The sequence below is a fragment of the Hippocampus comes genome, unplaced genomic scaffold (assembly GCF_001891065.2).
Source record: "Hippocampus comes isolate QL1 unplaced genomic scaffold, H_comes_QL1_v1.1 scaffold16, whole genome shotgun sequence".
NCBI lineage: Eukaryota > Metazoa > Chordata > Actinopteri > Syngnathiformes > Syngnathidae > Hippocampus > Hippocampus comes.
In genome coordinates, this window is record NW_017806168.1 from 305058 (window position 1) to 331095 (window position 26038).

General features: G+C 42.2%; 1 protein-coding gene across 4 annotated transcripts in view; it reads left to right on the forward strand.

Moving 5' to 3' along the window:
- Positions 1–371: 371 nt before the first annotated feature.
- kcnq4 (potassium voltage-gated channel subfamily Q member 4) overlaps positions 372–26038 on the forward strand; it is a 51114-nt gene continuing 25447 nt past the window's right edge. The window contains exons 1-11 of one of the 4 annotated variants that reach the window (XM_019895987.1): positions 373–1223; positions 15068–15158; positions 16599–16725; positions 16821–16996; positions 17361–17483; positions 18185–18295; positions 18393–18488; positions 18577–18665; positions 20242–20385; positions 21717–21737; positions 22420–22476. In XM_019895987.1, the coding sequence (XP_019751546.1) occupies positions 910–1223; positions 15068–15158; positions 16599–16725; positions 16821–16996; positions 17361–17483; positions 18185–18295; positions 18393–18488; positions 18577–18665; positions 20242–20385; positions 21717–21737; positions 22420–22476 (1349 nt within the window). In that variant the 5' untranslated portion in view covers positions 373–909. Of the gene's footprint in view, positions 1224–15067; positions 15159–16598; positions 16726–16820; positions 16997–17360; positions 17484–18184; positions 18296–18392; positions 18489–18576; positions 18666–20241; positions 20386–21716; positions 21738–22419; positions 22477–26038 lie in introns of all 4 variants that reach the window. The other 3 variants (XM_019895989.1, XM_019895990.1, XM_019895991.1) reach the window with 3 other exon arrangements.

Sequence of the window (26038 nt, forward strand, 5' to 3'; positions counted from 1 at the left end):
ATGGTTACAGTAGCGACTGAAATCTACTTTTGGTGAACCCCAAGCACCCCCCCACCCCCAACCCCCCCGCCCAAAAAAAATCACAGGACATTATTTTAAATAAACTATTTTTCTAAAAAAATAACTATTCCCCCAAAGCAGAAAAAAATGTTGCGAAAAACAGAAAAAATATCCTATATATAGTAAAAAAAAATTCCACTAAACAAGCACCCCCCCCGCCCAAAAAAAAAATCACAGCACATTATTTTAAATAAACTATATTTCTAAAAAAATAACTATTCCCCAAAAGCAGAAAAAACTGTTGCGAAAAACAGAAAAAATATCCGATATATAGTAAAAAAAATCCACAAAACAAACTTTGAAAAACAGAAACTGACAAAAATATATATTTAAAACAAAAACACTTCTGGATCCTCCTTCAAAATTACTCAGAAAAAACGGCTATTTTTTTTCCTCTAGTGAATGCAATACGCTTCCGTAGTTTTAACTTGAAACTTTTTTTTTTTAATGCCCAAATTCATTGCCCCATCTGTGATTCGGTGGAATGACTTGAGTGCGTGCACGAAGACGTGCGCATCTCGACGCGCGCGCGCTCCAAGGGCACAGGCGGAGCAACGGCTTTTCGGCGTGCGCGCGACCCTCCTTCCTACCTCCTCCTCCACCTGGCCTAGACGCCCACTGGCTCGAAAGCGAGCGCCACCAGCTCCGTACCAGCCACCACCATGAAGTTTGCAGGTCACGCTTCGCGTGTCCGGACGCTTCCCTTTGCGACCGTAACTTGACTTAAAGTAGTTGGAAAGAAAATCCAAACAAACCTTCACGTGTTTTTTTTTTTTTTTTTGTGTGTGTTTTGCTTTGGCGTGCGGAGCGTTTCGGGATGGATCCAAACTTGGCGCCCCGGAGAGGTTGATGTTGGGGAGCCCGTCCAACAACGGCGGCGTCGGAATGCTGGCGCCGCCGCTGCCGCCGCCGCCCGCCGGTGACGAGCGGCGGGTTGAGTTCGTGGCGCTCACCGCCGTGCACACGGAACGCAGCGAGCCGTCCACCCCTGAGCGCGGCTTGCCGTCGCACCGCACCGGGCTTCTGGGCACGCCGCTACCCGGGGCCCCTGGCCCCCGCGCCGGTGCGTCCCAGACCAGCAAGCGCTTCCGCAAGCTCCAGAACTACTTGTACAACGTGCTAGAGCGCCCGCGTGGATGGGCCTTTATCTACCACGTCTTCATGTGAGTCTCCTTTTTTCACTTTAAAAAAAAAAAAAAAGTACAAAACAAAGCAAAAAAAGTCACGTGTGGTCGGATCAGCTGTTTGATGTATCTTCCAATTAAGCAGGCGGCGTGTCAGCCATGCGTCATCTCCGCAGGAGCTCCGCTGTTCAATTTCCACTTAATGAAATCACTTGGGGGGGGGGGGTAATTTTGAAGATTAAAATCAGTTCATCTCGACATCAGCCATGATTCACAGCCTACCATAAAAAACAGGGTTTGGTTCGGAATAGTAACAGCCCACATGTTCAACATCGTAGAAGTTGTACGATACAACATATCCCGATATTATGACACTCAAAAATGAAACCGGTCGATATTTTTAATAATTTGTTCACGTTGTGCTGAACAAAAACATTGTTGGCACAGATTAATCAATTTTGACTAGGCTTTTTTTTTTTGACATTATAACCGACTACAATAACATTGGATTATCAAATCATGACAAAATGCTAATTCCGCTTCAGATCGAGTTCAAGTCTTTTGTGAAATTTCTGACGCAACAGAGATTTTTTTTCCTTTGATAGCATTTGCGTGAAAGTCGTTTGGTCAATGTCTGCTCCACTATGGCTAAATCGGCACTGCAGGTCAATTCCGACTTTTTTTTTTTTTTCGTGAGAGTATGTGACATATATCTGACTTTTACACATCAGTGTAAAAAGCACAATTCAAATTTTCCAATTTGGTATGTGGATATGAATCGGATTTGTGGCTGATGCTTCCCGGATTTTCTGAACTATAAATTGCTCCGAAGTATAAGACGCACCACTCAAAAAATGTATCATGAAGAAGAAAATATATATATATATATAATTCTCATTCGACCATAAGTCATGTTTTTTCGAGAAACTGATTTTATAAAAAGAAAGACCAAGAACAATAGACCTCGGACTCGCACCCAAAATTCCCGTTTCTTTATCGTGTCGACAGAGCAAACGAGTTCCAGTTTGGATTTGAAACTTAAACTTCCTACTAGGCAAAAGTTTTTTAAGTTTAAAATGACTTACCCGAACTAGAATCCCGCGTGACATTGTGGCCAAAGGTAGAATCTTGTTTGGTTTATTTTGCCTTTAAGTGCTGTAATCAATAAATCCTTGTTGCGGTGGATGCCGCATGCTAAACTAGCGTGCTGGCTGTACATCTCACACAGTTGCCATGACTTTTTCTTCCTCTTCCATTTCTTCATCTTCCCTTTCTTCTACTACTTTCTATTAGCGAGTGGCAAATACTTTGGGTGCATTCGCAACACCTTCATGTAAGCTATTTTAAACACAAAAGAAAAAGAAGTGGCAGTTTTGAATCCAACCGGGAACATGGATTTCGGGTTCGACTCCGACCTTCAATTTTCATATGTACAGTTCTCAACGAGGCCAGCCAAATTATGACAAAAAAAAAAAGTATGACTAAGTCTGACAAATACGCTATACATCATCAAAACTCAACATTATATGCAGTTACATTAATACACGATACATTCTAAGTTGCATTTGTACTGTGAATGACTACTGTACATAAAAATCTTGCATTTAACAAAAAAATCCGAATTAGATGTCATACCCTGCAGTGCGAATGTTGCGTACTGTATGTCAACAGTGACAAAGTCAGGACCTGAGTCAGTATGCGGACGATAAAGTTGTTTGCGAGTCGTCTTTTTATTGTCCTTGTCAAATGAAGAATGCCGCATCAGCGCGGCCGCGGAGCGCCGGCTAAAGTCAAAGGTCACTCGCCGCTTATTTATAAAGTGTGTCAGCGTTGGTTTGTCTTTGCCAGGGCAGGGCAACAGTTGTCCTCGGTCCGGCTGCTCGCTCGGCACATGACGCGGACCCGCCGTTCATATGCGGACACTCCCTGGACCGTGCCGTGCATTTTCCGCGCGCAGCTGCCGCCTTCGCTGATGCCACGGTGCTTTTATTTCGCAGGGAAATCCCAGACTTGCTTTTGCGAGCCCGACGACGCGGCATGTACTCGCCCGTCCCGATCCGGTTTCACATGCCAGGGAAGTGTGTTTTGAGATTTCTGTCAAGTCGTGTCGGAACCACGTGGTGCTTGGGGGGTGCTCTTCATAACAAAGCCCCCCACCCCCCCTTTAAGGCGGCTTTGATCTTTGCTAATTGAATTGAACCGCATGCTACTGTGGAGGCGCGTAGCGCTAACGTCCCGTGGTCCTTTAATCTGTCTTCAGTTTGCAGCGAGGCGTCTCGGAACATTTAGATCTGAACTTTTGACTTGGGAAAGGCGAAAATGTGAAATGAGAAGCAGTGATGTCATGGCATTTACTGGAGTAAGCATCCAATTAGAGGTCAACATTTTCAAATTCAAAACAGGGTGAGCTGCTTTTTGTCATAACCCGATTATTATTATTATTTTTTTTTTAATTAAAAAAAAAAATTTCAAAGGCGATATTGTAAAACAAAAAAGCTAGGATGTCATGGCATTGCCAGAACATCATTCATACGTATGAAGTTGTAATAAAAAAGTAAAACAAACAAAAACATCCTTTGTCGTGACTAAAAGTTTTTACTTCTGAAAAATTTTAAAGGCGCAATAAAATAAAAAATGTCATGGCGTTGCAGGATTATCATTTGTATTTTGGTTGAGCTATGATTTTTTTTTTTTTTTTTTAAATTCTGAAAAACAGCAACGTTTTTTATTCACCTATTAATCCTGGAGCATCTTGTAAAAGTTTCTTAAAGTCCAACCAAGAAAATAAAACCAAGACAAATCATTTCAAATCATTAGGATCACCAATATAACTCAACAGAAAAAAACCTCTCAAGTTGCAGGAGTAAAAATTAAGAGTGTGTTTGCGTAAGTGTGCACACCCTCTTGTAGCTGGAGATTTGGCTGTGTTCATTCAGACTGAACCAATCACATTCAAGCTAAAGGTAAAAGGGACTCGGCAAACACCTGCCAGCAAATCAACTGCAGCTGTTCTTGTAAGCATTTCAGTTGACTTTGTCTTTATCAGTCGTGACATGATTTATTTATGATTATTTTGAATGTCATAAAAACCTGGCATTTGAGCAGGGGTGTGTTGACTTTTTATATCCACCGTATCAAGTTTAAATCCCCCGAATATCAAAAATAAAATACTCTTGAGGGATTGTTTGTCTTCACCTTTGACCCCTCACCCAGGGCTGTATATAGCGTGTCACATGCCCCCCCCCCCACCCCCTTTGGGCCTTCACTGACCGCGAGACGCCAGGCTAAATCCGTCCCGACTATCCCCCTCCAAAAAGCGACATCACGTCTTTGGAAATCCAGTCATACTCGTAAAAGCGCCGCCGTGGATGAGAAGCGAGTCGTCGTCTTGTGATTGATTGATGGGTGGAAATAGAGCGAGCTATGAATTATTGATTGAGGCAAGATGTGCAGTCCAAGTATTATTATTAATGGCGACTTTTAACCTTGCTGCCGTGTTAATATGGAGCAAGGTTTGCTTCTGGTTCTCAGCATTACGAGGCTGTGTAGTCGTTGAAGAACGACTGCACAAAATTTGACGTCTTTGGAAGACCACAAAATTATTTTGTGGGCTGTAAGTCAGCTTCAGTCTTTGGCTCCATGCAGGAAAACATCCCGTCACCTTTTATGGCCCAGACTCCCTCGAGCTACTGTGTGTGTGTGCGTGTGTGCGTGCGTGTGTGTGTGTGTGTGTGTGTGTGTGTGTGTGCTTAGGAAAGCTTGAGCCGAAAGTCGTCGTATTTATAGATGAGCTGGGAGAAAGTGTCAACAGAGCGCCGTGGCCCCTCCGCGGGACCGTTGCTCGTGTGAAAGGGGTTTCGAGTTAACATTTCTAATGCTGGCGTGCGCATACAAATGCTTTCATGCTCTTCACTTTTTGGAGAGGAACAATCACCAAGCTCTTCAAATACAACAGGCTGAATTTAATTGTTGCGGGCTAGTTTTAGAGTAAGAAAAAAAATCGGTAGCAAAAAGATGAAAAAATAAATTCAACAGTTTAAATGGGAAAAAAGTAATAATAAAAATTTAAACATAATGCTGGAAAAATATAAATAATACAAACCTAATAAAATAATAGAAATAAATTAATGAATAAACATAAACCAACACAAACAGTAAAAATGGAATTTTAGTATTAAATAAAATAGCAAAAAAAATAATAATATTTTTTAAAAATGATAAAAAAATAAATATAAATAAAACTCAAAGCAAGTAAAACATTAAATTGATTATTCATAAAAGTGAATTTTATAATATGAAAAACAATTAAATACATAATTTAACACAAACACAAAGGGGAAAAATACCTACAAAATGCTGAAAATGATTGAATAATGAAAATGTTTAAATGAATCAACAAATCAAGATGTACATAAAAAAGTCATTTAAAAACTGAGAAAAAAGATAAAATGAATAATAAAAGGAATTAATATCCCAAAAATTACAAACAAAAAAAAGGTGCATTTTCTAATTCCCAATATATCAAAATATGCCAAAAGCTGACAAAAAAAATGTCCCTAACGTTGTTGCCTCCATTTCAAGCGTTCTGCTTGACGTCAGTGTGTCTTCTATTTTTGCTTCTGGCCAAGTCAGCAAAATGCGCTCAACTTCACAGGCTGAATGATGATGTCACAAATTGACGTTTTCGTGTGTGTGGTGGGGGGGCGGGGGGGGTATTTATTTTTCTTTTGTGGATTTGTGTTTTTTAAACTGGGCATATTTTAATTGTATGTGTATGTTGTATGTCAGCGGCCGGTGTAAATTCTGCTCCATTAACAATCCTTTATGAGCTCCATGCCTTTACTCTTTCTCTCTCACTCTCTCTCTCTTTCCCTCTCTCACTTTCTCTTGCTCGCTTGCCCTTCCTGGATCTCTCATTAGCCGGGCTTCCCACTCTCATTGACCCTCCCTCCTCCATCCTCCCTTTCTACCTCGCCGTCTCGCGCCCTCTCCAAAGCTTTGGTTTTAATTCTGTGCCAAGTAAAATGCATAAAGTGTTTTGGGGAGAATTTACTCGGAAAAACTCAAATTATTATTTTTTTTTGGTGAGTGGAATATGGACAAATGAATTCTTATCGGAGGGGACGTCGGTATCTGGCTTTGTTTGGAATGAAACAATGACATTCAATCTCACGGGAGTCAACGCACACCTGCCGACATTTAAATGGGCCCGTTAGTAACATCAAATAGACTTCAGATGTTCTCGCAGGTGTTTGAAATAATCAGGAAACCGCGCGAAATGTCAGTTCTAACTTGCAACAACAAAATATGCTAGATATTTTTATTTATTTTTTTAGATTTTGTGAGAAATGATAATTTTTTTTGTGTGTTTCATGTTTACAACAAAAAAACTAAAACAAACTGGTCATATGTTGGAGCTAGCACAACACAGCTATACTCAAACGCAGTGACCAAAAACTGACGCATGATTTTATTTTATTATTTTAAGTCATAATAACATACAGTCAAACCTCGGTTTTCGAACGTCTCTGTTCTCGACCAATTCGGTTTTTGACCAAAAATTTCGAGTTTGTTATGCCTCGGATGACGAACAAATTTCAGTTCTCGAGCAAACTGAGCGCACTTGAATGCACCAGTTGACTCTTCTCGCCTTCCTTACGCGAGGAAATGACGCTTCCTCGTGTAGACGAGGAAGGGACGCTTCCTTGTGTCGCTTTCCATTGTGAGCAGACGTGTTCAATAAACTTTTTTTTTTTTTTAAAAGAGCGTGGTTTTGGTTTTCGAACAGCCTTCTGGAACGGATTATGGACGAAAACCGAGGTTTGACTGTATTATAATAATGAATTTATTTTCGGCTAGCATTATCGAGCCCCCCCCCCCCCACCCCCTAAAACAGGTGTGTCAAAGTCATTTTGGCGTGGGCCACATTTTAGTTACCGTTTCCCTTGGAGGGCCATTATAACTGAATTACTGAAACCATATAAAAAAGTCATTATTGATTACATATGAGAATTTAAAAATTTGGTCGAGATTTTAGCAAGCAGCATGGAAGTTGACGTGTTTGATTTGCTTTTGCGGGCCACATAAAATGATGTGGCGGGCCAGATCTGGCCCCCGGGCCTTGAGTTTGACACCTGTGCCCTAAAATGTCTCCGCACACATCCAGTCCATCTTATGACGGGATTAAAGGCTGTCAAGAACAGATCTTGCGAGAATTCCAGAGGCTGATTTATGAGCACATGAAATTCGAAGAAAGTTTTCCAGGGACGCCAATGTTGCCAAGTCGCCGCGCTGTTGACGTTTCGGCCCCCTCACTCCTTTCAGGGGCAAAAAGTGTCTCGTGGAGACCTTGAACCTCCTGCGAGGCACTCAATCTGCCGGTGGTGGACGCCCCCCCTTAATCTGCGGCAATATGCCTTTATGTGATGAGATTTTCGGTCAAGGCGGGCCAAGAATACCGTGGCGTTTGCCCCGCACTCCATCCAAGACCGGGAGTCTCCCCTTCCTCTGTTGCATCTGCAGTTTTTGGACTCTGTGAAGAATGTCTTTGGCGTCAAGTTGGTTAGATTGATTTTATGGTTGGGATGGATGAAGCTTTTGTTAGTTGAGGCTAGGATTGGGTCAAGTTTGTTCTGTCAGAGTTATGTCATGCCTGCTGCTTGCGGAATGATCCGCCCGTACATGATTGAACTGGGCACTAGGAAAGACAATCCAACCTACCCTACTTGCTGCGAGAAGAAAAAAAAATATGGCCCCTTGCGTTCTCATCAGGAAACAATTTTGAGGTTCTCCAGATACAGATGAAATTATAAATAGAATTCAGTATCCCGTAAAAGACTGTCCTGTACATATTGCATTGGTCCACCTTGGGATTTTTCAATTTCCTTACCTCTTTCATGCACCCTGTAACTTGATAACATGATAAACTGTCCACTGTCGTGACCGCTGTCCCTGAAAGGGTTAAAGAAGTCTGGTGGTCAGTTATTTTTATTTTTTTTTTTTGTACCGTGTTCCTCTGCGACTATTCATTTCTCGTCCTTAGAAGAATGCCTAACACGGGGGTCGGCAACCTGCGGCTCGAAAGCCGCATGCGGCTCTTTAGCGCCGCCCTAGTGGCTCCCTGGAACTTTTTCAAAAACGTTTGAAAATGGAAAAAGATGGGGGAGGGAAATATAGTTTTTGTTTTAATATGGTGTCTGTAAGAGGACAAACATTATTAATGTTTTCCAATGCTGTAAAAATGTGTCGAATAAATATTACATTTCAACATTTCGTCAACGAGGATTTGCGTCATAGCCTGCGACACGTTTCTATTGCGTGCGTGTGCCGTAACGGGTCGATCGCGGGCGGTTGGTTGATCGAAAAGTAGATCTTCCGTCAAAAAAGTTTGGGCAGCCCTGCTCTACAGGATGAACTGCAGGGGAATTTTTTTTTTTTTTTTATCATGAATGCTTGTTTAGTTGTAGCCAACTTAGTCATGTTGATAGTAGGCAAATATCGCTAATATAGATACATACAGCATGTGTTGCCTTCATGATAAGGCTTTTAGTTTTTTGCGGCTCCATACATATTTGTTTTTTTGGGGTTTTTTTGGTCCAATCTGGCTCTTTCAACATTTTGGGTTGCCGACCCCTGGCCTAACATGATGGAAAACTCCAGATTGCCTCATGGAAAAGTCGATGCATAAGTCTGCCCCCAAAATGGCTTCCACCGAAGCTTGTGTCTTGTTGCGAGGGTTCCTAGTAACTCCAACATTGAAAGACTTAGGCCCCGAGGTGGCAGTTCTGGCCCGGATGATCAACATTCCCTACTTTCTCTTCACACGCCAGCTCTCAGCTGTTCTGGGAGTTTTCTCTCCTTCCAGCTCTACGCATTTTGGTTCTCACACTTACTTTAAATCAGTCACCCCACCCCCTCCGATTAAGCATCACCACCCACATCCCCGCCAAAGTTGCAGCGGTGACGAATAGAGCGGCGAACCGGTAACAGACGGAATGCTTTTACTCGGAACAGTGACAGGAAGGCCGGCTGGTGACGTCGCGTGCCCGCAGTCGAGCTTCCAGTTTGTTTACGTAGGCAATGAGTCGATCGCCACCTATGCCACTTCAGACCTGTTTAGGCGGAACTGCTCGTCCTCAAGTGTTTTGTGCTAGTTCACAGCGCTCGGTGACAGAAGCGGTCTGCTAATAAAGAACACAAATAATTGTCAGTCGATGGAGATGTTTGGGAAGTCCTCAAGACAGGAAGTGCTGATTCAGCAGCTCAAGATTAACGGGAAACTTCACAGAAATGTGGCCAGGGTTAGGGTGGGCTTTGTAAGGGTCAGGTTAAGGGTTAGGAGTAAAGTTTGCCTAAAATGAATGTAAATTCCACCATATTTCGGAAATTTAGAACATGCGAATTCCAAATTCTCCTCCAAACTTCTGTGACTCACCATGAATCACCTTTCCCGGCACAAAGTCCTGGGCCTTCACCCAGAGGCTTGGATCACTGCGGTCACACTTATGTTAACTTACTTGACTTTTTGGGCCAGAAGGTCGGATTAAAATTTTTGGAACGTGCTCCTGTGTTGTGTGAACATTGTGTTTGTTTGTTGTTTCCACCGCTCTGCGAGTAGGATGACACAAACCGCTGCACCGCGTAAGCGCTCGCACTATTTGACTTTGTGGGGAAAAGCGTGCCATGCTGTATTTCTGCGTCAGCATGTTTGTCTCTCACATACACACACACACACACACATGCACGCACACAAGGGCTTCCATTAGAGTGCATTTTTTTTTTTTTCCGTAAGCTTCCATCAAGAGGTGGCGTCCGCCTTGCTGGCCTTTTAGAGTCGTTTTGTTTGTGCGTCCTGCGAAGCCGAAGGCCTCGGTCCAAGCGCCTGGGCCGCTCTGCGCCCACGTGCTTAAGTGTTGTTGAGATGGCCTTAATTTATGGCGGCGCTCACTGTAAACACGCCAGGAAGCGGCACCATGGCGACTGGACTGAAAAACAATCACAATGCGCGGGGACGGTATTTATAAGGTCTGCCTGGCCTGCCGCGTGCGTGTCTGTTTGTCTGTCTGTGTGCGAGAGTGAGAGTGTGAGTGTATGTCTCTGAGTGATAGTGTGTCAGTGTGTCTGGTTGTGTGTGTTAAGTGACTGTGAATTTGAGCGTGCGTGTAGGAGAGCGAGTGTCCGTAAGTGTGTGTGTGTGTGTGTGTGTGTGTGTGTGTGTGTGTGTGTGGGTGTGTGTGTGTGTGTGTGTGTGTGTGCATATGAGTGAGAGAGAGGCTGAATGCGCAAATGTGTATGTTTGTGTGTGTGCGTGTGCGTGTGTGTGTGAGAGAGTGTGAACGTAAGTACAAATGTGTGAGAATGTATGTTTGAGAGTGAATCTGGAGTGCCTTTGTGTTACTGTGTGTGAAAATGTGTGAGAGCATGCGAAAGCGTGTGTGTGTGTGTGTGTGTGTGTGTGTGTGGTGAGACCATGTGAGTGTGAACCTAAGTGCAAATGTGTAAGAATGAATCTGGATGTGTGCCTTTGTGATACTGTGTGAAAATGTTTGAAAGCATGCAAAAGCGTGTGAGTGTGTGTCTGAGTGTGAATGTAAGTGCAAATGTGTGAGAGTGTATGTGTGAGAGTGAATTTGGATGTGTACATTTGTGATACTGTGTGAAAATGTGTGAGAGCATGGCAAAGCGTGTGCGTGCGTGCGTGCGCGCGTGTGTGGAGTGAAACTGTGCAAGTGTGAATCTAAGTGCAAATGTATGAGAGTGTATGTGTGAGAGTGAATCTGGATGTGTGCCTTTGTGATTCTGTGTGTGTGTGAAAAGATGAAAATAGGAGAGTCTGCGAGGGCGTGTGTGGAGCGTGAGACAGTGTATGTGTGAGTACATTTGCACAAGAGGGTGAGGGTGTACCCATGAGAATGTGTGTGTGTGTGTGTGTGTGTGTGTGTGTGTGTGTGTGTGTGTGTGTGTGTGTGTGTCCAGATTGGCAGGTGCACATTGGGCAAATGTGCGTGTTTACACGCATGCTTGCGTGTATCCCTGGAAAGTGTCAACAGAAAATGTTAACGAGCATCCGTAATTCCGCACGCTCAAAATGCCTTTTTTTTTTTTTTTGGCCCAACGACCCAATCAGCATCATCTTTTTATGATTCTGCTTCTTCCGATTATTATTACAACACACCATGTGTCTGTAAATACACTTTGAAATTGAATGTAAAGATGTATGCACAAAGTATTTAAGAACAAAAAATGTAATAAAACAACAGAAATCTGAAACAACTTGTACATTCGTTTAATTTAATTCATTAATCCATTTTGGAATCGTAAACAAGAAATGTCCTTTAAAAACAAAATAAAAGTCTTTCATAGACTTCTGTTGATAAATAATTAAATGATTGTTTTGTTTTTTTTTGTTATCAGTCAAACTTCAAACGAAAAATGAAAAAGGCTGACTTGCTCGTAAAAAGACATTTTTGAAATCGGCGTCAAAATTGCATTCAGAGATGCATCAAGCCATCCCTGATTTCAATTTGCTTTTTACCACTGTAATAATGAGTCGAATATTAATTAAGTTGTATGAACATGAATACATTCATATTTTGCATAGTAGGTTCATTTATCCAATTGATCTCCTTGATAAAAAAGGTGGCACAGCTTTGGATGGGCAGTGTGAAAGGGGTGATGTCGGGAAATCTGGAATTTCCTGCCTATTTTCTGTTTCTTGTTTTCTGTAGAAACAGCAGCAGCAGTGACAAAGTTAACCCAACAATTTTTCTACCTTCTGTGGTCGTATCGGAAACGGGACGCAGCGTGTGTTAAGGTATTTCACCAAACTGGCACAGGGGTATGAGTTTTAATATTTATCCTGCCCTGTCGTGTTGAAAGCAGTCGTTGTGGCAGCTTAGCGGGGTTTTGTCGAAAAAGTGGAACTTGCATTTTCAGGCTCTGATGTGCCAATTTTGCAGAAACTACGTAAAAGGGGCTGAAATTCATTTCAGTATGTGCACCCCTTTTCAAATTGCCTCTAAAATTGTGGTGTAATTAATTCTGTGTAAAAAGGCGGATCAAAGTGCGTGAAAGGGGCTTTATTTTCAGTGATTGTAGAGCCACGTGAGCTTGGAATGAAATGCTTTCACACACGGACACAAATGCTGTCATGCGAGTGTCAGCGACAAAGCTGAAAGCGTCGCTGACATTTATCTGCCGTATTGTTTGGGGCAGGCAGCCAATTAGGGGGGGTGGAGGGTGGTGGGGGGGGAGACCACCCGCCGCTGACATTTTAACCAGCAATGCGCCGTAAGAAAACATCTCACGGCACGAAAACAATAGCGACAGCCTTTTTCACGCAGTTTGTGAAAAAGTTTCTACCATCAGAGTTGTAAATGAAGAGCAGGTTTTGATCCACCTGTGCCTTTCACAGAGAAACTAGCAAAAAAGTCGGCGACGGCTTCTACAGACAGGGAAGACCCTTCCACACGAACGTTTCACAGAACTGAAGAGGATTTTTTTTTTTTTTTACACGGAGCCTTTCTTATACTATTTGGCGTCCAACTTGACACCACATCCCGACATGGCGGCATTCACTTCACACGCAGGCATCACTCTCGCTCAGCTGCAGCTCCGATTACTACCAGTGATGGCATAAAATTATCTGGTCAACTTCTATTTTGTGTCTGTACCTTTGATACGCAGCAGCGAGCCGTTTGGCTATCGGTTAGCATGTAGCTTGTTTCGGCCATGCCGTGATGCAAAATGCCCATGTTGCACCTTCTCATGCAAATAAATAATTGATCGGATTGAGGGGAGCTCCCGGGAAAACAAATACTTTTTTTTTTCTTAGTCATGTCAGCAAACAAACATAACACCCCCCTTTCACCCTCCTCCTCCTCCTCCTACTTCCTCTCCATCTTCCTGGGAGGGAGGGGGGCATGGGTAGGTGGAGGGGGGCACTCGAGCACTTGAGCCTCTGGATCGCTTAGTCAGCATTTTGGTGGGGGAGCACTTAGCGTTTCATATTTTTTGTTAGTGTTGTCATTTTTTGGGGGGGATTTGTTTTTTTTCACCTTTTCTTAGGTGCACTGACACAGGGGCTACGTGTGCCCTCGCTCTGTTGTTGTTTGCGCCCGTGCGTTTCGCGCTCAACAGTTGCTTGTCTGCTTCCTGTTTGCGGCGTCCATATGCACATTGTCATCATCACCAGAGCCCCTTTTGCGCAAAGATCTTGAATCACAAGATATGGCATTTATCTTCCTGTGCCTTTCACACAGCCAACGCAGCATATGCTGCTCCTGTGCGCTTCTAATGGTCAAGAATAAGAGGGGATCAGTGGCACTTGCTTTCACAGGTAGAGACAAGTGGGTGTTAAACCTCACGCTACTGTTGCAGAAGTGCGGGATTCCCCTTACATACACACTCAGCATCCTGTCTCTGTTGCGACTGATTCTATCTCCGAATAAGGTCATTTACTGGGTCAGCTTTGTCTGCTGTATTTCTTGTCATTGTTATTTAAACTCAGTAGTGTCATGGAAATCAAGTCGAATAATGATGTCTTTCATAAAACCCCTTTCACACAGTCTTTTTACATCAGGGTCTGCACATCACAACAGCTGCAGCTGTTGTGATTATGTATAACGGAAGATCCAGAATTACCACCCATCCTCCCATTTCTTTGGGTGAAAAAAAAGTTAGCTTTTCCAGGCTGGGTAAAATGGCATCGTCCTTTTTTTGAAGCCCCTTTCACGCAACGTTTTCACAAAGTTGGCATACGAGTGCCTTCACAAAAGAGCAAAAGCGGAATATTGCGGCCACCGCCGCTTTCAGCCCAAGCGGGCTGGAGAAGTGAGTGTTAAAACACCCCCATCCTGTCCCGCAATCCCCTTTCACACAGGCTGCGTTCCTCTCTCCTTGCTCACACGAGCTCCCCTACTTGAGTATTTAGCGCGTTCATCATTCACGGGTGATTGAATCAACCCTGCACACGTGCTGGTTAATGTCTCGTTATCCGGCAGGAATATTTTCGCGGGGTAACGTGAGAGCGGCTTATGGCTGCTGACAGCAAAATGGCGATAAAAGCCTGCCTCGCCCCCTTCCTCGCCGGCGTCCATTAAGCAATCAGGTAGCCAAATTGCATTTGCGAAACTTTGTTGTTAAACCTCACGGCCACATGTCAGCTTCAAAAGTCAATACTCGACGGATAAAATTGCAGCAATACAAAATATGTACAGCACATATGATACACTCGAAAAATGCTTTGATGAAAAGTAAACCAAATTACACTCGTACTTTCGTATTCTTTTAGATTTAATAATTGGAATAAAATTTTTAATTTGTAATAATTTTGATTACATTTTCTCATCGACGCTGATATTTTCATGATTTAAAATTGTTCATTTTTCTATCATTACTATTATTTAATTTTGCTTTTTTCTTATCGGGTTTATTTGAAATTTCCTTGATGATTTCATATTTTACTTTCTTCTTAATTGTATTGTTGATTTGATTGTTGTCTTATGGTTGCTGCTTGTTTTCAATGTTTTCCTTTTACTTTGTCAAACTTTTCGTGCGCTTGAGGCTGCCGCCAGCTGGGCCGCAATGCAAACTTTCCACCGCGGCAAAACGGCCTTCCAGCAAGCGTCACGCGGAGGATCAAAAAGTGTCGGAATGAAAGGGGGAAAAGAAAAAAAAAAACCTCTCAGCTGCTGTCTTGTTGTTTACATGAACGCCAGCGAGCCGCCAAGTGGACCACGTAATGGAAGCAAAATTTATGCCATGTTTTAGTCTCCACCTGAAGTGGCCATTACTTCATTCAAGCACTTTTCACAACGACAAAGACTCTTTGGATTATTATTATTATTATTATTGTGTCATTGTTGTTATCTTGTGTGTTTCAGCTTTCTGCTGGTGTTCAGCTGCTTGGTGCTGTCTGTCTTCTCCACCATCCCCGAACACCAGGGGGTTGCCAACCAGGGTCTCTTCATACTGGTAACACACACACACACGCACACGCACACACATGCACACGCACACACATTAAGGTTTCCTAGTGTACTTGAAAAATAAATTCTTTATTTTCCAATATATCCTTGAAACAAAAGTTATGTGTGGTTGGAATGTGAAATAACCTTAAAAAAAATGAAATTATTCTTTTGACAATAACAATAAAATATCATTCTTTATTTTGGAATTGAAATATAATCAGTTCTTCTCCCAGAAGAGCCTGTTCGTTGTGAAAAAAAAAAATCAAATAAAAATCAAGATTTCGTTACATTATACAGTCATCGGATCTTTTTCTTGAAACAAAAGTTATGTGTGGTTGGAATGTGAAATAACCTTAAAAAAAATGAAATTATTCTTTTGACAATAACAATAAAATATCATTCTTTATTTTGGAATTGAAATATAATCAGTTCTTCTCCCAGAAGAGCCTGTTCGTTGTGAAAAAAAAAAATCAAATAAAAATCAAGATTTCGTTACATTATACAGTCATCGGATCTTTTAAAAATGAAATTGTATTTTTTCGAGATATACATCCATATTTCGATATGACTCCTGGTTAAGGAGAGCCTGTTCGTTGTGAAAAAAAAAATAAAATAAAAATCAAGATTTCGTGACAGAATACAGTCATCGGATCTTTGAAAAATGAAATTGTATTTTTTCGAAATATACATCCATATTTCGATATGACTCCTGGTTAAGCACAGTTGCAAGATTAAAAGCTTAGCATCTGCAGTGGAAACTGCTTGAAAAAGCTTGAAGTTAACCTTAAAAAAAGGTGCGTGACGCTTGCGCACGCACACACACACACACACACACACAGTCAAGCACGGTGATTGTTTGCAGAGCGCCGACTAAGCAGCGCGGGGGATTCAGGTGCTGTCCAGAGCAGGAAATCTCAGCCACCGTCCACTAATCCTAATAGCCATCCCATAATAATCCTCCCTACCGGCTGCCGTGACGTGGCCTCTTAATGGCCGACGGCCTTCAATCCCCTCTCGAGCTCCTCCCACCTCGCCATTCATCACTTTCGTCCACGCCTCGTTTTCCCGCCGCATCAAGGGCCGAAGCGTCAGGTGTGTGAAAATAAGACGATAAATCGTAATAGTATCCATTCCGCGGTTAAAATCCCCATTTAAAGCGCCGCAGGGTGAGAGCTACATTTCTTGGTTCACATTTAAACGCGCGCAAGCTACAAAAATAAGAGTTCCACAAAACGCAAGCATGTAAACAACAAAATACCGCATGCTAACATTGTTAGCTTGCGGAAACGATACTCCGTTCGCTCTGTGCTATCCCGTTTGACGTTTTCCTCTTCAAAATCGTCTCACCGCACGCTTTGGGCCTATGTTTCTTGACCTCGTGTTTTGGGATACATTGCTGTGGAAATAATTTCACTTCATTTTGTTCTTGTGTCCTGTTTGGCAGGAGTTTGTGATGATTGTGGTGTTTGGCCTGGAGTACTTCATCAGGATCTGGGCGGCGGGATGCTGTTGCCGATATCGCGGCTGGCAGGGACGGCTGCGTTTCGCTCGCAAGCCCTTCTGCGTCATCGGTCAGGAGCCCCTCAGAGAATCTTGGGGAAAAAAATCCTCGTTTGGTCGCCCATTTGAATTCCCTCGTCTCTTTTGTGCACTCCTTCCTCGTCAGACTTTATCGTGTTTGTGGCGTCGCTGGCGGTGATCGCAGCGGGCACGCAGGGCAACATCTTCGCTACATCGGCGCTGCGCAGCATGCGCTTCCTGCAGATTCTACGCATGGTGCGCATGGACCGGCGGGGCGGCACGTGGAAGTTGCTGGGATCTGTCGTCTACGCTCACAGCAAGGTGACACGTTCACCGCGGCAATTGCGATTTCCATTCGCATAGGGTGGCACATACATCTGTGGCGTTAATATTTCTGAAATGAGAGATCAGGGTCCCGATCATGAACGCTAATGATACGATAATCGCGTTGTCCGAAATTCCTAATGGCAACGTAATGAGATAAAAGCTCAAGAATTAGCGATGAGCGTCCATTTTGTGATTACCAAGGCCAAAGTCCACTGGAAGGCTCATTTGGCATCCGGGCGTTTGTGCTGAGGAGGAAGAAAAGCGCGGCGGCACGCCTCGGCGTCGGAAAGTGATGAGCGTGGCGTTCCGCCGGCGATGATGGATGGCCGAGCTCACTCACTTCCTGTCGTTCTCGCAGGAGCTGATCACGGCGTGGTACATCGGCTTCCTGGTGCTCATCTTCTCCTCTTTCCTGGTCTACTTGGCCGAGAAGGACAATACTGACTTCAGCAACTATGCAGACTCCCTCTGGTGGGGCATTGTGAGTAGCGTGCCCGCTTTTTTGGAGGCCGATCACGTTATTTGGTACACGTGAGAGGCAACACAAGAGCTGCGTGTGTGTATGTCATATTCCACTAAACGCATAAAAAAAAGAAAAAAAAAAGCGGTTAACCGCACAAGGGTTGAATATATTTAAATTTAATTACCGTGATTTCCGGACTATAAGCCGCGACTTTTGTCACACGCTTTCAACTCTGCGGCTTATTTCATGAAGCGGCTTATATAAAGACTTTTCTAACGGCCGCCTGTGTACCGTCTTTCTTTGTAAATATCTCATGTTACAATATGGGAACCTGCGGCTTATACACAGGGGCGGCCTCTAATCCAGGGCGGGCTACGGTCCAGAAATTACGGTAATTAAAAGTGCATTCAAACAGTAATATTTGTGATTTTATTTTATTTTGGTCGTGTCATGTTTTAAAGCCAAATGTCAATTCTGCTTCTATGATTTCTTGTATTTCTTGTTTTTTGGTGCATTATTTCTTTTTTTTTCTCCCTTGAAAAAAATGAAATAAATTACATAAAACAAAATCTACGTATATATGCACACATAATATTTTTTTATATTATCTGTCATGATAAATATATACAATCACTCTTGTATTTGTTATTTTTTTATGTTATGTATTTTTCAAATAACATGACAATTTTTTTTTTAATGTGCTGTATGTATTTTTTCAGATAACGTTGACCACCATCGGTTACGGCGACAAGATCCCTCGCACTTGGCAGGGTCGTCTGCTGGCAGCTGGTTTTGCTCTCTTGGGCGTCTCCTTCTTTGCCCTGCCTGCTGTCAGTCTGACTCGTGTTATTTGATGGTTACTGTCTTCCTATTTGTCCTCCACCCTATCAATCCTTTCCTTCATTCTTTTTTTTTTTTTTTTTTTAGGGAATTTTGGGCTCAGGCTTTGCCTTGAAGGTTCAGGAGCAGCACCGCCAGAAGCACTTTGAGAAGCGACGCATGCCCGCCGCCAACCTCATCCAGGTACCATCTGCAAAACCCACAACAATGAACTTAGCCCGCTTCACTGTATCGCGTGTTGCGTGTAAATATGTTAACGTGTTTTAACCAGGCCGCGTGGCGTCTCTACTCGACCGACGCCAAGCACTCGTACCTGACGGCCACCTGGTACTTCTACGACAGCATGCTGCCTTCCTTCAGGTAATGCTTGCCACCTGTCCTGGCTGGCTCGCCACTGCCGCTGATCGCGTGTTTTGGACGCGTTTGTTAGACGCACACGTGTAGTAGCGTTAGCCGCCGCGCTCGAAAACACACACACACACACACACACACACACACACACACACACACCCACACACACACACACACACACACACACACACACACACATATATATTCTGGTACATATAGTGTACATATACAGTACATCCCGCCCCTCTGACTTATGCTTTGAATGATCTCCTCCCTCATAACTAAATTATTTCCCGATGACACCACCATTTGATTCTCTATTTGATTTACTTTCTGACATTGTGCTACCCCCCGCCTCCCCCCATTCATTTCAGTAATTTGCTTTAAAGGAGAGGAACCACAGAGAAACACCTAATAAATCTTCACTTGGGACTTCACTTACACTCTAAAAATTGTCCGATCAAAAATAACCCGAACCGGGGCATAAAGACATTTTGTTACTCAATGAACTCAAAAGGTTGGGTCAAACAAACAACCCCCAAAAAATTGGGTTGCTTTGTATCAACCCCCCCCCAAAAAAAAAAAAAAAACAAAAACAGGGTTCCAAAAATGTGATTATTTTGAGGGTGATTCATCTGATCAAAGTTTTGGGGTTCAATCAATAATACAAAATTGGGTATGTATCTTTTTGTATCTTACCCAAATTGGGCTATTTTTACCACTCATGTTTAAAGTGTTGGAAATTATGCAAAAAACAATCTCGTGAGCAAAAATTTAAGTCACAAAAAGTAGTGAGCTTTAAGTAACAGAAATGAGCACAAATTCAGCTAAAACATTCGTGCATGACTGTCGACGCAAAATTAGGTAAAAAAAAAAACGAAACTGAGAAAATAATCAAAATGTGGATTTGGACAACAAAAAAAATGGATTTCAAATTCAGATAACAGCTGTGATTCCAACTTTGCATCACAAAAATGTGTCAATCTAGGTAACGAAAATGCAATGACAACACGACTTTGGATATGAAAATGTAGAGACATTAATTCAGATAACAAAAAGATGGTAGCACGAATTTAGTTAACAAAAAACCTTCAGATTAGGTGACCAATCTCCAGGCAGTTGGTGGGGTACACCCTGAACTGCTTGCCAGCCATTCACAGTTTAGACATAAATTGACATAAAAAGCAGGAGAAATCTTGTGAGCATAAATTTAGTTTAAAAAAGACTTCAACAGATGTAATTTTTTTCATTAACAAGCATGATACTGGGTGACCAAGTGACTCTTTCAGCGAATTTGGATTTTTGAATTACCACACGAGTTAAGATCATGAAAATTTGTGAGCGTGGCTTTTTGCAAACTCAATTTTGAACTGCGTAACCACCATTGAGCATTTTGTGGTTCCACGCTGCATCTTCTCTGTTGTGCATCTCCTTTAGAGCACTGGGACCCTGATTTTGGCCTTTTTGCGTGTTTTGCTTTTGCCTTCTGCATTCCCTGTTGTGTGTGTTTTTTTTTAGTTTTGTTTTTTTGTCATTTTGTTGAATTTGTCATGTATTATGTTTATTTTGTGCACGTGGCCGTCAGAGAACTGACACTACTGTTCAGTCACCTCCAGCGGCAGCGGAATGCCAGCAAGAAGGCGCCGCCGCCGCCATACAGCGCCAACTTCAACCACATGCCGCTGTCAGGGCTGCGGCCCTACAGCGCCCCCTATATGTCGGGGGACAGGTACGCACCTCGCACCACTGCCCACGTGACAGGGACACACACCCACACACACACACACACACACACACACACACACACACACACAGCCGAGCTTGTGTGTTGCCGTGCGTCTAACAGCGAATTAACGCACTAACTGTGTTGTATGCACTGCAAAAACTGAACTCAAAAATTAAAAAAAACATTAAAATGCGAAATATATCAAATGAGGAAAATTTTATTGAAAGCAAAATGATCTGCCAAAAGAACAGTTTGATACTTGTTTTGAGGTTTTATCAGTAGTTGTACAGTAAGTCAGTTCAGGTAAATTGTGATTCTGAATGGGACGTGCAGTAGCATGTTACAGTATTTCGCTTAGTTTGGGAGCGTAGATTTCACTTGGAGGACCACAGTATTGTGTTGGCTCGTTCCCAGTGCCAGGTGGGCATTCGTGGTTTAGAGCCTGTTTGGCAGACAGAAGTTTTTTGTGTGAGCCTTGATTGCTCTGAGTTTCATTCTGCCCCACTGTCATATGGTGTTCCACAGGGTTCAATTTTGGGTCCCTGTGGTTTTCAATGCTGCCCCATTGTAAGAAAACATGGTATTTCCTGGCAGCGAGATCTATGTCCCCGCTGAGCAACAAGGACGTTTTCTCCTTCAGGCCACTTTTGTCATGTGGAATAAAAACAGAAGTTATGGCGTTTGGTCTCAGTGGCCCTTGTACATCCCATCTTGCTGATTTGTGTCCCCTGGTGCTGTATATAAAGCCAATGGTCTTGAACTTTTTATTTCTATATATATATATATTTTTTTTAAATGTCTTTGTTGATTAATGTTAAGGTTGCACTTGTATGCACTTTGTATGCAGTGATGATTGCTGTATAAATATCGCTGAGTTGAGTTGTCTAGGTAGCATTTATAGCTTTGGTGTAGGTAGCATAACATTTCTTTTTGTGCAGGTAGCATATATTGTTCTTTATGTGTCGAGGTGAAAATGTTCTGCTCTTTTGGCAGATAATTTAATTTAAATTAAGTCATATATTGCTTATTTCACGACGTTCTCCCCCTTATTTTTTAAGCCCACTTTTTTTCCTGTGTATAACTCGTACGCTGAAAAAATTGGGCTTGGGGTGAGGAACAAACAAGGAATTTAATTTGAGATCTTCAATCTTGGTTCAGTTGAGGTTTTTGCAGTGACGCCGCATGTCTCCCCATCTTTTTGTGTTCCTCTTCATGATCATCTTCATAATCATTATCCTCACCACTTTTCACTCTTCTTCCCCTTTTTTTCTCTTTGTGGCCACCATCATGACACCCACCCAATTGCACCCCTTCTTGTCCCCGTCCGTCCTCAGGAGGGCCGAAGAGCCGCGCAGGTTTGTGCTTCACGTCCTCAGCTTCAATTTAAGGGCGCCGGGCATTGGCGCGTTTTGATTGCCAAACGTGTTGTTGATGAACTGCAGAAGAATAGTCACGGAAGTTACTGCCGATATGTGGAGGAATTGTTGTTGTTGTTGTTGACTGATGTACACTTGAGGTGCCCTGCATGCTCCACCACCCTCTGCTGGTCCCAAAACTGACGACTCACCAAGCATCTCCATTCTCTAAAAACTGCCGTCGTTGGACAAAACATTAGATACGCCTGGAGAACAGATCCAATGCAAGACTTCAATTAAAGGGGGGGAAAAGACAACTTTTCACCTGTTGGGGGGACAAATAGGAATGAAATTGAATTGCGAACTTTGTATTTGTAAATAATGAAATCAAAACAAACAAAATGAAAATCGAGTTAAATTGCACATTTGAAAAGCAGTCGGAAGAAGTAAAAAGCTGATAAAAATTTAAATCTGTTTGTACAGGGCAGGTGTACCTAATGAAGTGGCTAACCAGTGTACATTTGGCAGTTTTAAGACTATTTGGAATATTGAGACTCCCCCAGTCCCTGACTTGCCACCTCACCTGCCTCCTCCCCACCACACAGCGCCCCCGCACCCCCCCACCCCTACACACCCTCCTCTCCCTCCTCACCCACTCTGCCTTGTGTGTCTCCTCCTCCAGTCAAGTCCTTGCAAAAAAGCGAGGTCTCTTCCGGATTCATGCCGGACGCAAGCAGAGGTATCCGCGCGCGCACCGCCACTTTTGACCTTTTGACCTTTACCCGCCTTGCCTGTTGCACCCTTTTGGCGGACCAGAGCTGTTAGCCGTTTAACGGAGAAAGTCAGACTCCAACGTGGAAATGCTGAGAGAGACTTGTAGTATGACATCATTACATGACAGGATGGTGACAACTTTGCATGTTTTGCAAAAGCAAGTGGCGTAATGGCCGCCCAGTGAAAAGGGGCGTTTTTTTTTTTTTTTTTTTTTGCTTGACTCATATTCCACAAACGCAATATTAATCAGAATGCTGCGTTGATTGACACTAGTGGAGGCGCATAGAACATATTGTAAAGAGAATTTTTTGGGGGGTTCATTTCACCTTTAATGCACACATTTTATTGAAATAAAGTCATATTTTGGACATTAAGTTGCAATAAAAATTCCATATTGTAAGTATGTACACTGATTGCCTCCGGTCCGTAAATGTTCGACTCAACTGAATTATCTTTCACGCGACGAGATGTTTTTGAGCTGACTGCTTGGCGTCAGCTCAGTCTAAATAATAAAGCATCAAAAGCTTCAAACACATAGAACGCATGTGCTGAAGCCGCGGCGGAAGTTGCCAACGTTTTACGAGCGTGACAAGTCCAGCATGTCTAATGGGGAAGCCGGCCTGGCGAATAAATCATTTAGCATGCCTCACTTTTCTTTCTTTATTATTTACCAGCTCTCACGTGCGCTAATGTTTCTCTTTGCATGGACATTTGCCGCTCGAAAAAAAAAAAAAATCATCTCAAGCTTCATCAGGCCCATGTCCACACCAACACGATACAACCAGTGAAGTATTTTTGTTGCAGGTAAATGTACAAATTCCGAATGAAATTGAGACCGTAAAATTCCAAATTAATATTAGCTAAACGCAATCAAACCTATCAGTTTGAACGTTAAATATCTTGTCTTTGAAGTATATTCCATTAAATGTAGGCTGAATATCATTTGCGTGTCATTGGGTTCTGTATTTATGTTTGGCACCACGTTCCCACGCGTGACTCCAAATAAACTTTAGATGTTCTAGTAGGCTTTTCAATTGAGTTGTACGGGTCACGGGGTTACTTTTGAATTTTACGTGAGGAAAAAAAATCAGGAACATTATGACTCAAGAAAGAAAGAAAGAGAAAATGTAAAGATGAAATGGCCACCCAAAAATTTGCAGTGATTTGACCTCAAACGTTTTGTGTGGAAAGAAAAAAAAATTATAAAATTTTGATGTGGAGAGTCATAATTTGAAGATGAAAATTGTAATTTTACGCGAGTCATAATGTAAGTGAAGAAATAGATTTATACTTCGTTTGATGGATAAATCTCATTTAACATGAGTTGGAAAGTAAAAATGTCTTTTTTTAAACATATAAAGTTGTAATAATGGAAGAATGTAGTTTTACACTTAAAAAAAATTGTTGAAGGGAAAATTTACATTTTATGTTAACCCTTTCAGGGACAGCGGTTACTACAGTGGACGGCTAATCATGAAATCATGGTGCATGAAAGGGTTAAAGACAAAACATAAAGGCAAGTTGTAATGTTATGTGGAAAAAGTGATGATGAAAAAAATAATTTTAGGTTAAAATGCATCATAGTGTGAGCGAAAAAAAAACCCTACATTTTGTAGTTTAAAAAAAAAGGAATTAAATGTTTTAAAATATATTTTAATCAAGTGGTCATATGCAATATACAAGTTTAAAAATATATTTAATTTTATTTTGACATGAAAAAAGTGACAAATTATTTTTTTTTCATATCACACAAAGCAAACATTTGAACTGGGCTGTGCAGACTTTTTTTTTTTTTTTTTAAAAGGAGTACCTGCATTTGTGTGGCTATGTTGGGAATCTTGACTGACTTTCACAGCCTCTTCAAGACAATCACACACACACACACACACACACACACACACACACACACACACACACACACACACACACACACACATGTCATGGTTTCATCCAGTAAAATGCGTGCATCTGCGAAAATGTATGTTGCAAGTGGACGGTTGCGTGATGGCACTTTTGGAATGTCACGAGCTTGCGTTTTTGTTGAATTTTTTTTTCCAAAGCGTCTATTTATGCGTATTCATTTTTGTGTATGCACTTTGAAGTCGATTTGAATGCTTAATCCCTCCTGCCGTGCGATTAAGAGAGGGTGTCTTTTATTCTGACGGCATTTTCCAGCATCTGCCGAGTCATGCTGAGATCAATCGGGCATGGTTCCTGTTGCTGTGGCGACACTTTTTTTTTTTTTTGTGGATGATGTCTGTTAGCGTGTTCGGTGCTTCACTGCTTGGCTACGTTCCCATCATTCCCAGTTTATATAGAACACTTTTACTTTATTTGAAGACAATTTTGTCTAATTATATAATCCAATTACAGTGGTACCTCGGCTTACGAAATTAATTGGTTCTGCAAGAAATTTCTTAACTAGAAAAGTTTGTAAGTAGAGACGCGTTTTCCATGTAAATGCCCTAATTTGTTCCCAGCCCCCCCAAAATTCAGATATAAATGTTTTCTAAAGCATACAAATGCATCAAAATATGTAACAATTACATTATTGCACAATAAATGACAGTTGTGCATACTGTAAAAAAACAAAGAATAGAGTCAAGAATAAAAATGATGGTCGTTTAAGTTTTTACTGCGTTTTCGTTTTTTGCCCTCTTCATGTTCTCTCTCAGAAGTGTTTTTTGCCTGTCGTTTTGTAAAGAACTGATCCAAGGACGTTTGCTTTTGTCGGCTTATATCAATCCTTTGAAAATGTCCAAGGCAAACATCATCATAGTGAGCGATTGCCCGACTGGTGAACACTTTTTCTGGGTGATTCTGGGGACATTTACGTAAAACTATCGGAATGTCTCAGGGCCTGAGGGGCGAATGACAGCGACGCTGCATCGACACATATCTATCTATCTACACACACAGACTCATACGGAAGAAGTCCCTCTTAGCCAATGGGATGCCAGGATGATGCTCAGTAATAGCCAATGGCAGAGCAGCTATAAGTATGTTGCGTTCAGGAAATTCGGAGCTGCGACTAGTAGCCTATACTGTACTGTATTTTTACCTTTCGTATCTTGAAATTTCTTTCGTAACAAGAGGCAATATTTTCCTGGTGAGGCGTTTCGTAACTTGAAAATTTCGTACGAAGAGACGTTCGTAAGTAGAGGTACGACTGGATTTAGAAATTTGAAGTCATCTGTATTTGTGTGCTTTTTAAGCAATACTTTTATTGATAAATATTCTTCATGACAATATTCTGACCTTATTGTTGTTGACATGGAAAGTATTTCACCCTTTTAGGGACAGCGGTTACTGCAGTGCACAGCTTACCGTGTTATCTGGTTACAGGGGGCATGAATGGGTTTAGCACATCAGCTGATTTTTAACAGTGATATCTTGAGAGTTTTAATGAATGATTACGCAATGGTATTATTGGTCGCATTAAGCATTTCCTGTTTGTAAGCCAACTTGCATCCTTGTTATTTGCAGCATGGACCTACCGATCCCGAAAGGTGGTGGGGGTCGTGGGG